Below are 12,196 nucleotides of genomic sequence, written 5' to 3'. Positions count from 1 at the left end.
AAATTGAAGTCTGATAAGTTGAGATCGACAACAACTGCCACAATAGGTGATTCATTTCTTAATTTTACGGTTTAACTGTGGATCGAATGACCACGTAGAAATGGCGGCCCCGTCTCCAATTTATATGGGTACGTCCCCAGGTTATTAATACCCCGGGGAGAGGGAGAAGGGACTCCCATTTAACAGTGACGGAGGGTGGGTGATCGTCGTACCTCTGGTTATCATTAAACAAAATATATTTTGGTGTTTAGGTTTGACCTAAAGGCCTTAATTCAAGAATTACCTTTAGTTTAATATTGCTTTTTCAGAAAAAAAAAAAAAAAAAAAAACAAGGTTACTCAAAATCTAAATACAGAACTGTTTTCTCACGATATTAAGTTGGTACGCCAAAATAGAACTGATTTGGAGCAACTGAGGTTTCAAGCCCAAAAATGCACAGTATGCCTCTCCTGTGCCAAGCCCTTCATCTGAAATAATGCAACAGAAACAAAGGATTCAAAGAGCCTTAAATTCTGACCTTAATGTACAACATGTAAATTACCAAGAGAAGTTACTTTTTTTCATGCTGTGTGTAACCGCAGATGTTATTCTTTGTCATGTTCAAGGTATAATTGAATTTCTACTGAACACAACTGCTGCCTGTTATGTAACATTTTATTGGGATGTAAGGAAGGATGCCATAGATTCAGTTCTTTGTAAACAGCAAAACAGCACCTTTGATGATTCTGAAAACAGTGACAATGACTCAGATTTGGAAGAATCACCAAGTATAGCTGCTGTTCCCCTGGAACATTTCCTTCAGGGTGCATACAAGGAGCGAAGTGCATCAGAATTGTATCCTTGACTATGATTGATTGATTGATTGATTGATTGATTGATGGATGGATGGATGGATTGATTGATTGATTGATTGATTGATTGATTGATTGATTGATTGATTGATTGATTGATTGATTGATTGATTGATTGATTGATTGATTGATTGATTGATTGATTGATTGACATTTTAAAAGCAAAAAAATAAATAGGTAAGACCACAGGGTAGTCCCTTCAGGGAGCCTACAAAGCATCTCTGCTATCAATAGGAGCCCTGAGGTCATTACCTAACATAGAATACACAATAAAAGGAGATATACAAAAAAAGACATAAATTATACAGAGCCTAAATTTATGTACATTTACAGTGATTATTAAAAATCGTACTTCCATAATAATAGAAGGATCTCCTGGCCGTTTCCATTCTTAATGCAGGCAAATGTAAAAGATTTAGGTTACTATTACTTAAAGTAAAAGGTATTAGGTGAAAGGTATTAGGTTTACTATTAGTAAAACTACTGGCTAATCTAGGAGATCTTAAGGCCACAGATCTTTGTCATTTTTTTGGGCTTTATACAAATTACAGGTGAGATGATAGCTCTCATATGGTCTGTATATGATGGTGTTATTATACATGCCAAATTGGAGCAAATTTGGAGATATTTGGATGCCAAAGCCAAGTCATCACTTTAACGTTGGTTTTGCACTGGGCCCTGCAAATATTATAATGGACTTTTTGCAATCTGAGCCGAGAACAGTAAATGGTAAAACTTGTCAATTTTTTTTCTTTAAGCTTTCAGGATACATTTATTTGACCTTCATTTGGTAGCATTTCCTTAACTTGCTGAATTTCTTTAGTTATGACTGTGGATCTGATTATGAAATTATACCCGTGCCTCCAACAGATGTGAAATTTGGATCATTAGCAAATGACACTGCAGGAGCCAGTGATAACTTACTGTACACACTGGTAGTAACCATAGAGATGTCCAAGAATGACGATGAGCTGGGACCACAGCAACCCTCAGACATTGTAAGACAACGATTGAGCAGTTTTTAATTGAGTATCAAAGTAATTCGTTTTGGATAAAGGGGTTAGTTTCGAAAGAAACTGTGGTGCTACGTTGGTGGGGAGTAGAAACAAATGTTTGGTTTATCAACAGAGTTGATAACTAAAGGCAAATTGGCCTCCATAAAGAGATTTGTGTGCTGATATTTCGAGGGTTAGCCCTTTGTCCTGATGAAGGGCAAACACTCAAAACTTCAGCGCTTGAATCTCTTTACGGAGGCCAATTTACCTTTAGTTATCAACACTGCTGATAAACCAAACATTTGTTATTTCCCATTTGCTTTGGTATTGCTTTTACAGTCTGTTATTGGCTTGCAAAAGTCATGCCACTTTCTCAACCAATGAGAAGCAAACCAAAAACAGTTGTGACTTGGTCGAACACATGTTCCCGTCCTTTATGCTGATTACATGATTGTATTTGCTTTAGTTTTATAACTTTCATTTTATGCAGGTGGCCCTCATCACAGCAGTGCAAGTGTTACACTCTTCAGCTGGCAAACTTACCAGCAATATAGTGAAGCAGTGTGTCCAGACTGCTGAAGGAAACATTTACAGCATGAAGGTACTGTCTACATGCATCATAATGATTACATTAAGCCACATCAATGATATGAAAAAAAAAAATTTAGCCCTTGTAACCGTAGGCTGCCTATAAGCATAGTCGTGGTTGCGAGTTTGGTACCTGTGTCTCATCGGTTCAAGTTTACAATCATCAAAAAATGCTAAACCATTTTCATTTTATTCAACATTGGCAAGCATGTACAGCTCGCCTATTTTCCAGGGGTTTCCAATTCAGTCTGCGGAGCATGTCAGTAACGCTATCATAATGAATCATATCAGTCTACAACCCAGCGAGCTGCCCTCCTTTGTATCATCTCTATTGTATGTTTAATTATATATTTGGTGTAAATTCTTTTCAATCCACAGAAACTGTTTGTGGTAGAAAGTGATGACATTACTGAAACACAGTTGCTGCCATCCAGTCAAGGTTCACCAACTCAAAGAGTGCCATCATCATCATCATCATCATCATCATCATCATCATCATCATCATTTAACAACAGCAATTCACCTTCCTTGTCATCAGAGTTAATTAATGCAGTGTGTATCATTTGCCGATCTCTGCCAGTTACAAGAGCCTTTCTCCCCTGCAGACATGCATGTACATGTGGATTGTGTTTTCAACAGCTCAACTTTTGTCCCATGTGCCGAGCACTCATCCACTCGTACTTCAAGGTGCAGGATGAGCCATTTATTGACGATGCTGAGTCTGATACCAGTAGTGAACTAAAGAGGATGTCATTGGGAGGAATTCTAAGAGGTGTATTTTCGGCAAGCTAGTGATAGTGCGTTGTAATAATAATAAATAATAATAAATACATTTTCTATAGCGCCTTTCCATGGGAATGATGAAAGTGCTTTACGCAATAAATGTGACATGTAAATAAAAAGAAAATCGTCATATCGCAAACAAAAGCTGTACAAATTAACAGTATCTATTTCTGAACAAATAGGTCTTAAGCTTGTTTTTGAAGATTTCAATGAAGTAATAAACCCACCAGGAGGGGAGTGATTTTTCAAGCTTTTCTTGTGTTCTCCCAACGTCCCAACTCGGTTAACCCATAAAAAAATGTGGTCTATTTCACCACGGAGTCGTATTAAACATTTGAAGGACTCGGGCTTTGCGATTAGCGTACAATAAGAACCTATAATTATGGGCACGATTTCCGTTTTTAATCACAAAACGACGCGCAAAGCAGCGGATAAAACAGCGGGGTAACGTTTTTGAAGGAATAGAATTGCAAATCTGAGCTAAAACAACCAAAAAGGAACGTAAAATGCACTATAGTGTGGTAATGCACCGAGCCCTTCAATCAAAGTGCCCTCCCTATAGTACATTGAAAGATGTGTTACAAACAATTAACAAATCGACGGCAGTTTTCTATGGTCTACACTCTTGTAGACCATAAAATGACGTCAAAAAATGTTCAAAACTCAAGTGGAACCATGAGCTGCAGGCAAGTGGTTTCACTGCCAAGTTTTGAACATTTTATGCCGTCATTTTATGGTCTATTTAACAATTAGACGGCGAGCTCGAGGTTTCTATCGGCTGATAGTTTAGCCAATTATCAAAGGCGATACAAACCGAGAGCGAGTCGCCTAATTGTTTTAGCATACCTCAGTGATCGATCTATGAAGAAAAAAAGCTTTATATTTCATAAATTTTGATACATTTGTGCAATGATGCATGCTAAATCGCGCGCGCTCTGACAAACTGTCGTCTATCGATCGATAGACGGCACCTGTGTAGCCAATCAGATTGCGCGTTACGCGATACTCGGTCACTGAGGTATGCTAAAAGAGTATAGGCCATGTCATCGATTTGTTTTTTACAATAACATGGAAAACGTTCGAGCGGAATTGGCTATTTTTTTCGTTGAGAAAGCGCGCCCCTTACATCTGACGTCCTTTTTATTGTCTGTATTCTTATAGACAACAGCTACGAGTCAATCAGCGTGCGGGAATTTGGACAGTTATTGTAAAAAAAAGGGAGATACTAATCTATAAAAATAAAATGTATAAAACAACTAAGTCAAAAACAATTTTTATGAGATTATCAGTATAATCAACCATAGGTTTTTGACCAATCAGAATGCGCAGTGAGCAGTGGAGCTACGCTGTTGGTGGGGACAGCCCGGCAACATGGAAAACAGGAATAGCCGAGTGAAAAGACAATAATGGTGCTTTTTATTCACCAAACATTTTCAGTTTGAATTTTCGGAAATTTCGGGTCTCGAATGGAACGGGCTTACACTCGGTCATCACGTGGTCAGTTTTTGCCTCAGGCTTCTTGACGCCGTTTATCGTACGTGTTCAAACAGTCCGACTGGAAACTTTTGAATGGAACACGAGAATTTTCGAAAATACCGAGATTTCCACTTTTAGGGAACACTGAAAAGGCTGTCCTAAATTTTCGAAAATCTTTTCCGGAAAAGATCCTGTTCCATTCGATTCCTACCCGAAATTTTCGAAAGTTACGTCGAATGGAAAGCGCCCAAGGTTATCGAAAACGAAGCAAACTGAAGTCTGACGAAACCAGACAAACTAAACACGAACACTTGCGACACTAAATAGATATAGGTTAATAACAAAATAGGGATCCAAGCTTCTTCACGAGATGTTTTCCGTCCTACGTTTATTGTAATAGTAACCTTTTCCGGTTTAAATACATAATCTTCATTGTAATAACCGGCTGCTTCAAAGCAACGATTTTTAAAAATATCAGACAAGTTGACACAATGTTTGCTCGTCTTTTAAAGTTATAATTTGAGTTATAATTGGCTTCAAAGTCTTGTAACAGTGCCTGTTCCCTCTCCCACCCAAGCAATGTTGTTAAAAAGTAAAATACAAGCGGTGACGTCACGCGCGATGATTTGCTCAACCGAACATGAGGAACAACGACTTTTGAAAATCGCTGTAGGTGCAGGAAGGGAAAATTTCTTAAAAAGAACATGAATGCTTAAATGCCTAATTTTCGTCACCATAGTTATTCCATGTTGAGGTATCCCGGTTTCTACCGGATTTTTTAGGGTTTCAACTTGAGTACATCATTTTCGAGTTGAGAATGCTTCGTTTTCGACTTCGGTACTTCGTTTTCGAGTTGAGAGTGCTTCGTTTTCGAGTTGAGGGTGCTTCGTTTTCGAGTTGAAGGTGCTTCGTTTTCGAGTTGAGGGTGCTTCATTTTCGACTTCGGTACATCATTTTCCAGTTGAGGGTGCTTCGTTTTCGAGTAGGGTGCTTCCTCTTCGTTTTCCAGTAGGGCACATTCCCGTCCCAAGAACCGCGTTCTTTTTTGGTCAGCGCCAATGAAGTTGAGGGTTCGGGGCTTCCCTTCCAGGTATGACATCGGATAGTCAGTACAGCATATAGTGGACCAAGATGACGGCCGTGCAAATCACAGCAGGAAGTGAGCACATCTGGAACTTCTGTTACAAGATTAAAACTTACCACGAGAAAAGACGAGAACAACAATTCTACGATTTTACCATCAAAGACAAAGATGGCGTATCAATTCAAGCTCACAAGTTTATTCTTGCGTCCCAAAGTGAATACTTCGCCAGCCTGTTCCGCGTTAATCCAACAGCCAGTGAAACGACCTTTAAAGACTTTTCCCTTGACGTGATCAAGAGTTCTATCGATTATTTGTATACCCATGAAGTCAACCTGACAGGCAGCAACGCTCAAGATGTACTTACGTTCGCCGACTTCATCAATCTTACAGATGTGACTGATATTTGCACCAGCTATATCATCAGCAACATTGACGAATCCAATTACGCCCGTGTAATGGAGATTGGCGACAGTCGAGGCTTAGATCGGTTGGTTGAGTCGGGTGTGTTATTTGTTGTAAGAAACCTTTCCTCACAAAGAAATTTTGACGATTTCACCAAACAGATGATTATAAAAGTTGCACGCTGGCAGCAACAGAGACCGACTATCATGACAAGGGAACAATGGATCATCAATCAACTGAAAAACAGATTTATGTCAATACCAAAAGAGCAGCTGGTCTTCCAGTTTCGTTGCTCTTCGGTGTACAGTGGAAATCCAACTAATTGGGGACCAAAGTTGGCAGCAAATGGGAAAATTTCAAACAATGATATTTTTTACTATCACTCTACAAGTGAGATGCAGCCGTGGCTGGAGGTGAAGCTGCCTTCTCCAATTCTTATCTCATCATTGACCATCATCAACCGTCAAAACAATTGCTGGGAGAGACTTAGGAATCTGGAGATCCGAGCTGGGATGGAGACTGTACCTGAGGGATTCACAGCACGTACAAGAGGGTGTGATGGCAACAAAAAGCTCGTGGTAAACTCCCCGTGTGGATATTTTGCTGGTCCAGGCCAGAGATCAGCTGAGGGACCAGTCATCATGTTTGACCAGCCTGTAATGGCACAGTACATCACCCTACAGATCCTGGAGTTTGGAATTCTCCAGATAAATGGTCTCAAAATCAATGGAGGTACTCTGTTAAATTATGAGGATCTACTGCTAGTTGACTAACAGTGTGAACAAGAGAATAATATTAACTTACCGGAATGTTATTGATTGTCGAGGTTAATTTCGTTTTTTGCTTTACTATGCGGCGCTGTGATTGGTTAGCAAAATTCACGTCACTTTCTCGACCAAGAAGCCAAACCCAAACTAATTATGACTTGTTCGCACGCTTTTTCCAGCGCTTGGCGACATTCACGTGTATTTGCTTCGTGTTTCGATTCAGATTCATTGCACTGTTTACATTGCAATATTCGCCATTCTTTCCCAGGACAAAAAGTTTGAAATTCTGTACCCAAAGACGTAGCAAGTTCTGAGACTCTATTGAGCTTCAAAAGAAAAATGTTCAACTTTTTTGTTGACCATTAAATTAGGCAATGTTTCACTTGGTTCCGTTTATTTACAATGTACAAGAATGCGAGGAGACCTCCTTTGTATAAGCCAGGCGGTTTCTGGAGGCCTCATTTCCGTTCCATTTTTGTATTTATTATTACTGCATTGTGTTACACTTTTATAATTCTTTTCTTAAGTTAATGTAACCTCATGTACCTTGTAATAATATGGCATTGTATTCTTCCTTCTTCGTGAACAATTAATAAATAAAATAAACAAATAAATACATCTGTTGTGAATGGTCAAAGTTATTACTTTAGGTGTGGTGTTATGAGGCTGGAAGGAATAATGAATCCCAAGTATTGATTCTAAACAAAAGGATTTTGTATTGGAGCAATAATTAGAACATAATTAAGATGGTTTCGTAAATTTGATCCCAAGCTAAAATGATCCAAGAATAACGAGGCTATATCAAACGAATCAGGATAAAAGTGATTGCACCTCGCAGCAGCCTGCGGGAGGAGACGTACTTCATTTTCGAGTTGAGGGTGCTTCGTTTTCGAGTAGGGTGTTTCGTCTTCGTTTTCGACTTCCGTACTTCGTTTTCGAGTTGAGGGTGCTTCGTTTTCGAGTAGGGTGTTTCGTCTTCGTTTTCGAGTTGGGCACATTCCCGTCCCCAGAGCCGCGTTCCTTTTTGGTCAGCGCCAGTGAAGTTGAGGGTGCGGGGCTTCCCTTCCAGGTATGACATCGGATAATCAGTACAGCATAAAGCCGACCAAGATGACGGCCGTACGAATCACAGCAGGAAGTGAGCACATCTGGAACTTCTGTTACAAGATTAAAACTTACCACGAGAAAAGATGAGAACAACAGTTCTACGATTTTACCATCAAAGACAAAGATGGCGTAGCAATTCAAGCTCACAAGTTTATTCTTGCGTCCCAAAGTGAATACTTCGCCAGCCTGTTCCGCGTTAATCCAACAGCCAGTGAAACGACCTTTAAAGACTTTTCCCTTGACGCGATCAAGAGCTCTATCGATTATTTGTATACCCATGAAGTCAACCTGACAGGCAGCAACGCTCAAGATGTACTTACGTTTGCCGACTTCATCAATCTTACAGATGTGACTGATATTTGCACCAGCTATATCATCAGCAACATTGACGAATCCAATTACGCCCGTGTAATGGAGATTGGCGACAGTCGAGGCTTAGATCGGTTGGTTGAGTCGGGTGTGTTATTTGTTGTAAGAAACCTTTCATCACAAAGAAATTTTGACGATTTCACCAGACAGATGATTCTGAAAGCTGCACGCTGGCAGCAACAGCGACCGACTATCATGACAAGGGAACAATGGCTCATCAATCAACTGAAAACCAGATTTACGTCAATGCCAAAAGAGCAGCCGGTCTTCCAGTTTCGTTGCTCTTCGGTGTACAACAATCCAACTCAGTTTGGACCACAGATGGCAGCAAATGGGAAAATTTCAAACAATGATAATTCTTTCTATCACTCTGCAAATGAGATGCACCCGTGGCTGGAGGTGAAGCTGCCTTCTTCAATTCTCATCTCATCATTGACCATCATCAACCGACAAGACGCCTGTTGGGAGAGATTAAAGAACCTGCAGATCAGAGCTGGGATGGAGGCTGTTCCTGAGGGATTCACAGCACATACAAAAGGGCGTGATGGCGACAAAACACTGGACGTAAACTCCCCATGTGGATACTTTGCTGGTCCAGGCCAGAGATCAGCTGAGGGGCCAGTCATCATGTTTGACCAGCCTGTATTGGCACAATACATCACCCTACAGATCCTGGAGTTTGGATTTCTCCAGATAAATGGTCTCAAAATCAATGGAGGTACTCTGCTAAATTATGAGGATCTACTGCTAGTTGACTAACAGTGTGAACATGAGAATGATATTAATTTACCGGAATGTTATTAATTGTCGACGTAAATTTCGTTTTTTGCTTTACTGTGCGCTGTGAGTGGTTAGCGTAATTCGTGCCACTCTCTCAACCAAGAAGCCAAACCCAAACTAATTGTGCCTCGCTCGCACGCTTTTTCCAGCGCTTGGCGCCATTTACGTGTATTTGCTTCAAGTTCTGATTCAGGTTTATGGCAATGTTTACATTACAATATTCGCCAATCTTTTCCAAGAACTAATAGTTTGGAGTTCTCCACCCAAAGACGTTATAAGTTCTAAGACTCTATTGAGCTTCAAAAGAACAATGTTCAACTTTCTTGTTGACCTTTAAGTTAGGCAATGTTTCACTTGGTTCCGTTTATTTTACTGTATAAGAATGTGAAGAGATCTCCCTTGTATAAGCCTGCCGGTTCCTCGCCATTCAATTTTTGTATTTATTATTACTGAATTGTGTTACACTTTTATAATCCTTTTCTTATGTTAATGTAAACTCATGTACCTTGTAATAATATGGCATTTATTCCTCTATTATGTCAATTCACCAAATAAGGTCAAGAGAACGCGCAAAATATAGGATCGTAATTCACTGTAGTGTCCTGGTTTGACCGGTTTCCAACAGAGCGAAGACGGACAAACATATTTCACTGGCTTGCTGTCTTGTTTACGTCATTCGCACGCGCCGAAACTGATGGACAGATACCCAATGCCGTATATATTTCAACACTGTTTCTAAAAAAGGAAAAGCAAAAATAACAAAATCTTTTTATAGTGGAATAATAAATCTCTTATTCGATGGTTTTACTTATAATACCCGCGGACATTTTGTTCATTGCTCGTATTTTTTCGAGCACCGAAGGGGTTCGGAAAAATACTACACAACTCGCAAAATATCCGTGCGTATTATTTGTAAAACCATCAGGGTGCATACTTATTTCAAAAGCTTGGTAGAAGCGAACCTGAGCCGCAAACGCAGCAAACTGAAGTCTGACGAAACCAGGCAAACTAAACACGAACACCTGCAACATTACATAGATATAGGTTAATAACAAAATAGGGATCCAAGCTTCTTCACGAGATGTTTTTCGTCCTACGTTTATTGTGATAGTAACCTTTTCAGGAAAATAAATAATCTTCATTGAAATAACCGGCTGCTTCAAAGCAACGATTTTTAAAAATATCAGACAAGTTGACACATTGTTTGCTCATCTTTTCATTATTGTGTTTGAGTTATAATTGGCTTCAAAGTCTTGAAACCAAGCAATGTTGTTAAAAGTAAAATACAAGCGGTGACGTCACGCGGGGTGATTTGCTCAACCGAACCTAAGGAACAACGAGTTTTGAAAATCGTTGTAGGTGTAGGAAGGAAAACATCTTGAAAACAGCATGAATGCTTGAATGCCTTATTTTTGTCACCCATATTTATTCGATGTTGGGGTTTTCCCGGTTTCTATCGGATTTTTTAGAGTTTCAACTTGAGTACATCATTTTCGAGTTGAGGATACTTCGTTTTCGACTTCGGTACTTTATTTTCGAGTAGAGGGTGCTTCGTTTTCGAGTAGGGTGCTTCCTCTTCGTTTTCCAGTTGGGCACATTCCCGTCCCAAGAACCGCGTTCCTTTTTGGTCAGCGCCAATGAAGTTGACGGTGCGGGGCTTCCCTTCCAGGTATGACATCGGGTAGTCAGTACAGCATATAGCCGACCAAGATGACGGCCGTACGAATCAGAGCTGGAAGTGAGCACATCTGGAACTTCTGTTACAAAATTAAAACTTACCACGAGAAAAGACGAGAACAACAGTTCTACGATTTTACCATCAAAGACGAAGATGGCGTAGCAATTCAAGCTCACAAGTTTATTCTTGCATCCCAAAGTGAATACTTCGCCAGCCTGTTCCGCGTTAATCCAGCAGCCAGTGAAACGACCTTTCAAGACTTTTCCCTTGACGCGATCAAGAGTTCTATCGATTATTTGTATACCCATGAAGTCAACCTGACAGGCAGCAACGCTCAAGATGTACTTACGTTTGCCGACTTCATCAATCTTACAGATGTGATTGATATTTGCACCAGCTATATCATCAGAAACATTGACGAATCCAATTACGTCCGTGTAATGGAGATTGGCGACAGTCGAGGCTTAGATCGGTTGGTTGAGTCGGGTGTGTTATTTGTTGTAAGAAACCTTTCACCACAAACAAATTTTGACGATTTCACCCAATCAGATGATTATGAAAGTTGCACGCTGGCAGCAACAGCGACCGACTATCATGACAAGGAAACAATGGCTCATCAATCAACTGAAAAACAGATTTATGTCAATACCAAAAGAGCAGCTGGTCTTCCAGTTTCGTTGCTCTTCGGTGTGGAGTGAAAATCCAACTCAGTTTGGACCAAAGTTGGCAGCAGATGGAAAAATTTCAAACAATCATCTTTCGTTCTATCACTCTGCAAATGAGAGGGAGGTGAAGCTGCCTTCTCCAATTCTCATCTCATCATTGACCATCATCAACCGTCAAGACGGCGGGTGGGATAGACTAAGGAATCTGGAGATCCGAGCTGGGATGGAGGCTGTTCCTGAGGGATTCACAGCACGTACAAGAGGGGGTGATGGCAACAAAAAGCTCGAAGTAAACTCCCCATGTGGATACTTTGCTGGTCCAGCCCAGAGATCAGCTGAGGTACCAGTCATTATGTTTGACCAGCCTGTAATGGCACAGTACATTACCCTACAGATCCTGGAGTTTGGAATTCTCCAGATAAATGGTCTCAGAATCAATGCAGGTACTCTGTTAAATTATGAGGATCTACTGCTGGTTGACTAACAATGTGAACAGGAGAATAATATTAATTTACCGGAATGTTATTGATTGTTGAGGTTAATTTCGTTTTTTTCTTTACTATGCGCTGTGAGTGGTTAGCAAAATTCACGTCACTTTCTCGACCAAGAAGCCAAACCCAAACTAATATTGTGCCTTGCTCGCACGCTTTT

At 40.2% G+C, this 12,196-nt stretch overlaps 2 protein-coding genes and 1 pseudogene across 3 annotated transcripts in view; all 3 read left to right on the top strand.

Annotated features, from left to right (window-relative positions):
• LOC146478703 (cell growth regulator with RING finger domain protein 1-like) overlaps positions 1–3,665 on the top strand; it is a 3,887-nt gene extending 222 nt beyond the window's left edge. The window contains exons 1-6 of one of the 2 annotated variants that reach the window (XR_014865156.1): positions 1–46; positions 606–834; positions 1,675–1,849; positions 2,337–2,447; positions 2,813–3,431; positions 3,468–3,665. The exon at positions 1–46 is cut by the window's left edge and continues 222 nt beyond it. Coding sequence is in view for 1 of the 2 variants with exons in the window: in XM_085112302.1 (XP_084968428.1) it covers positions 1–46; positions 606–834; positions 1,675–1,849; positions 2,337–2,447; positions 2,813–3,226 (975 nt within the window). In the remaining variant the exon portion in view is untranslated. The other variant, XM_085112302.1, reaches the window with a different exon arrangement.
• Positions 3,666–5,813: 2,148 nt separating this feature from the next.
• Positions 5,814–7,802, top strand: LOC146478702 (kelch-like protein 36). The gene has a single exon (XM_085112301.1). The coding sequence runs from the start codon at positions 5,825–5,827 to the stop codon at positions 6,950–6,952; it is 1,128 nt and encodes a 375-aa protein (XP_084968427.1). The 5' UTR covers positions 5,814–5,824; the 3' UTR covers positions 6,953–7,802.
• Positions 7,803–8,017: 215 nt separating this feature from the next.
• LOC146478701 (uncharacterized) lies at positions 8,018–9,181 on the top strand (annotated as a pseudogene).
• Positions 9,182–12,196: the final 3,015 nt, after the last annotated feature.

This window comes from Pavona decussata, unplaced genomic scaffold (genome assembly GCF_977016875.1).
Source record: "Pavona decussata unplaced genomic scaffold, jaPavDecu1.1 SCAFFOLD_64, whole genome shotgun sequence".
NCBI lineage: Eukaryota > Metazoa > Cnidaria > Anthozoa > Scleractinia > Agariciidae > Pavona > Pavona decussata.
The sequence above is the reverse complement of the archived record's forward strand: the minus strand, read 5'-3'. Positions and strand labels throughout refer to the sequence as shown.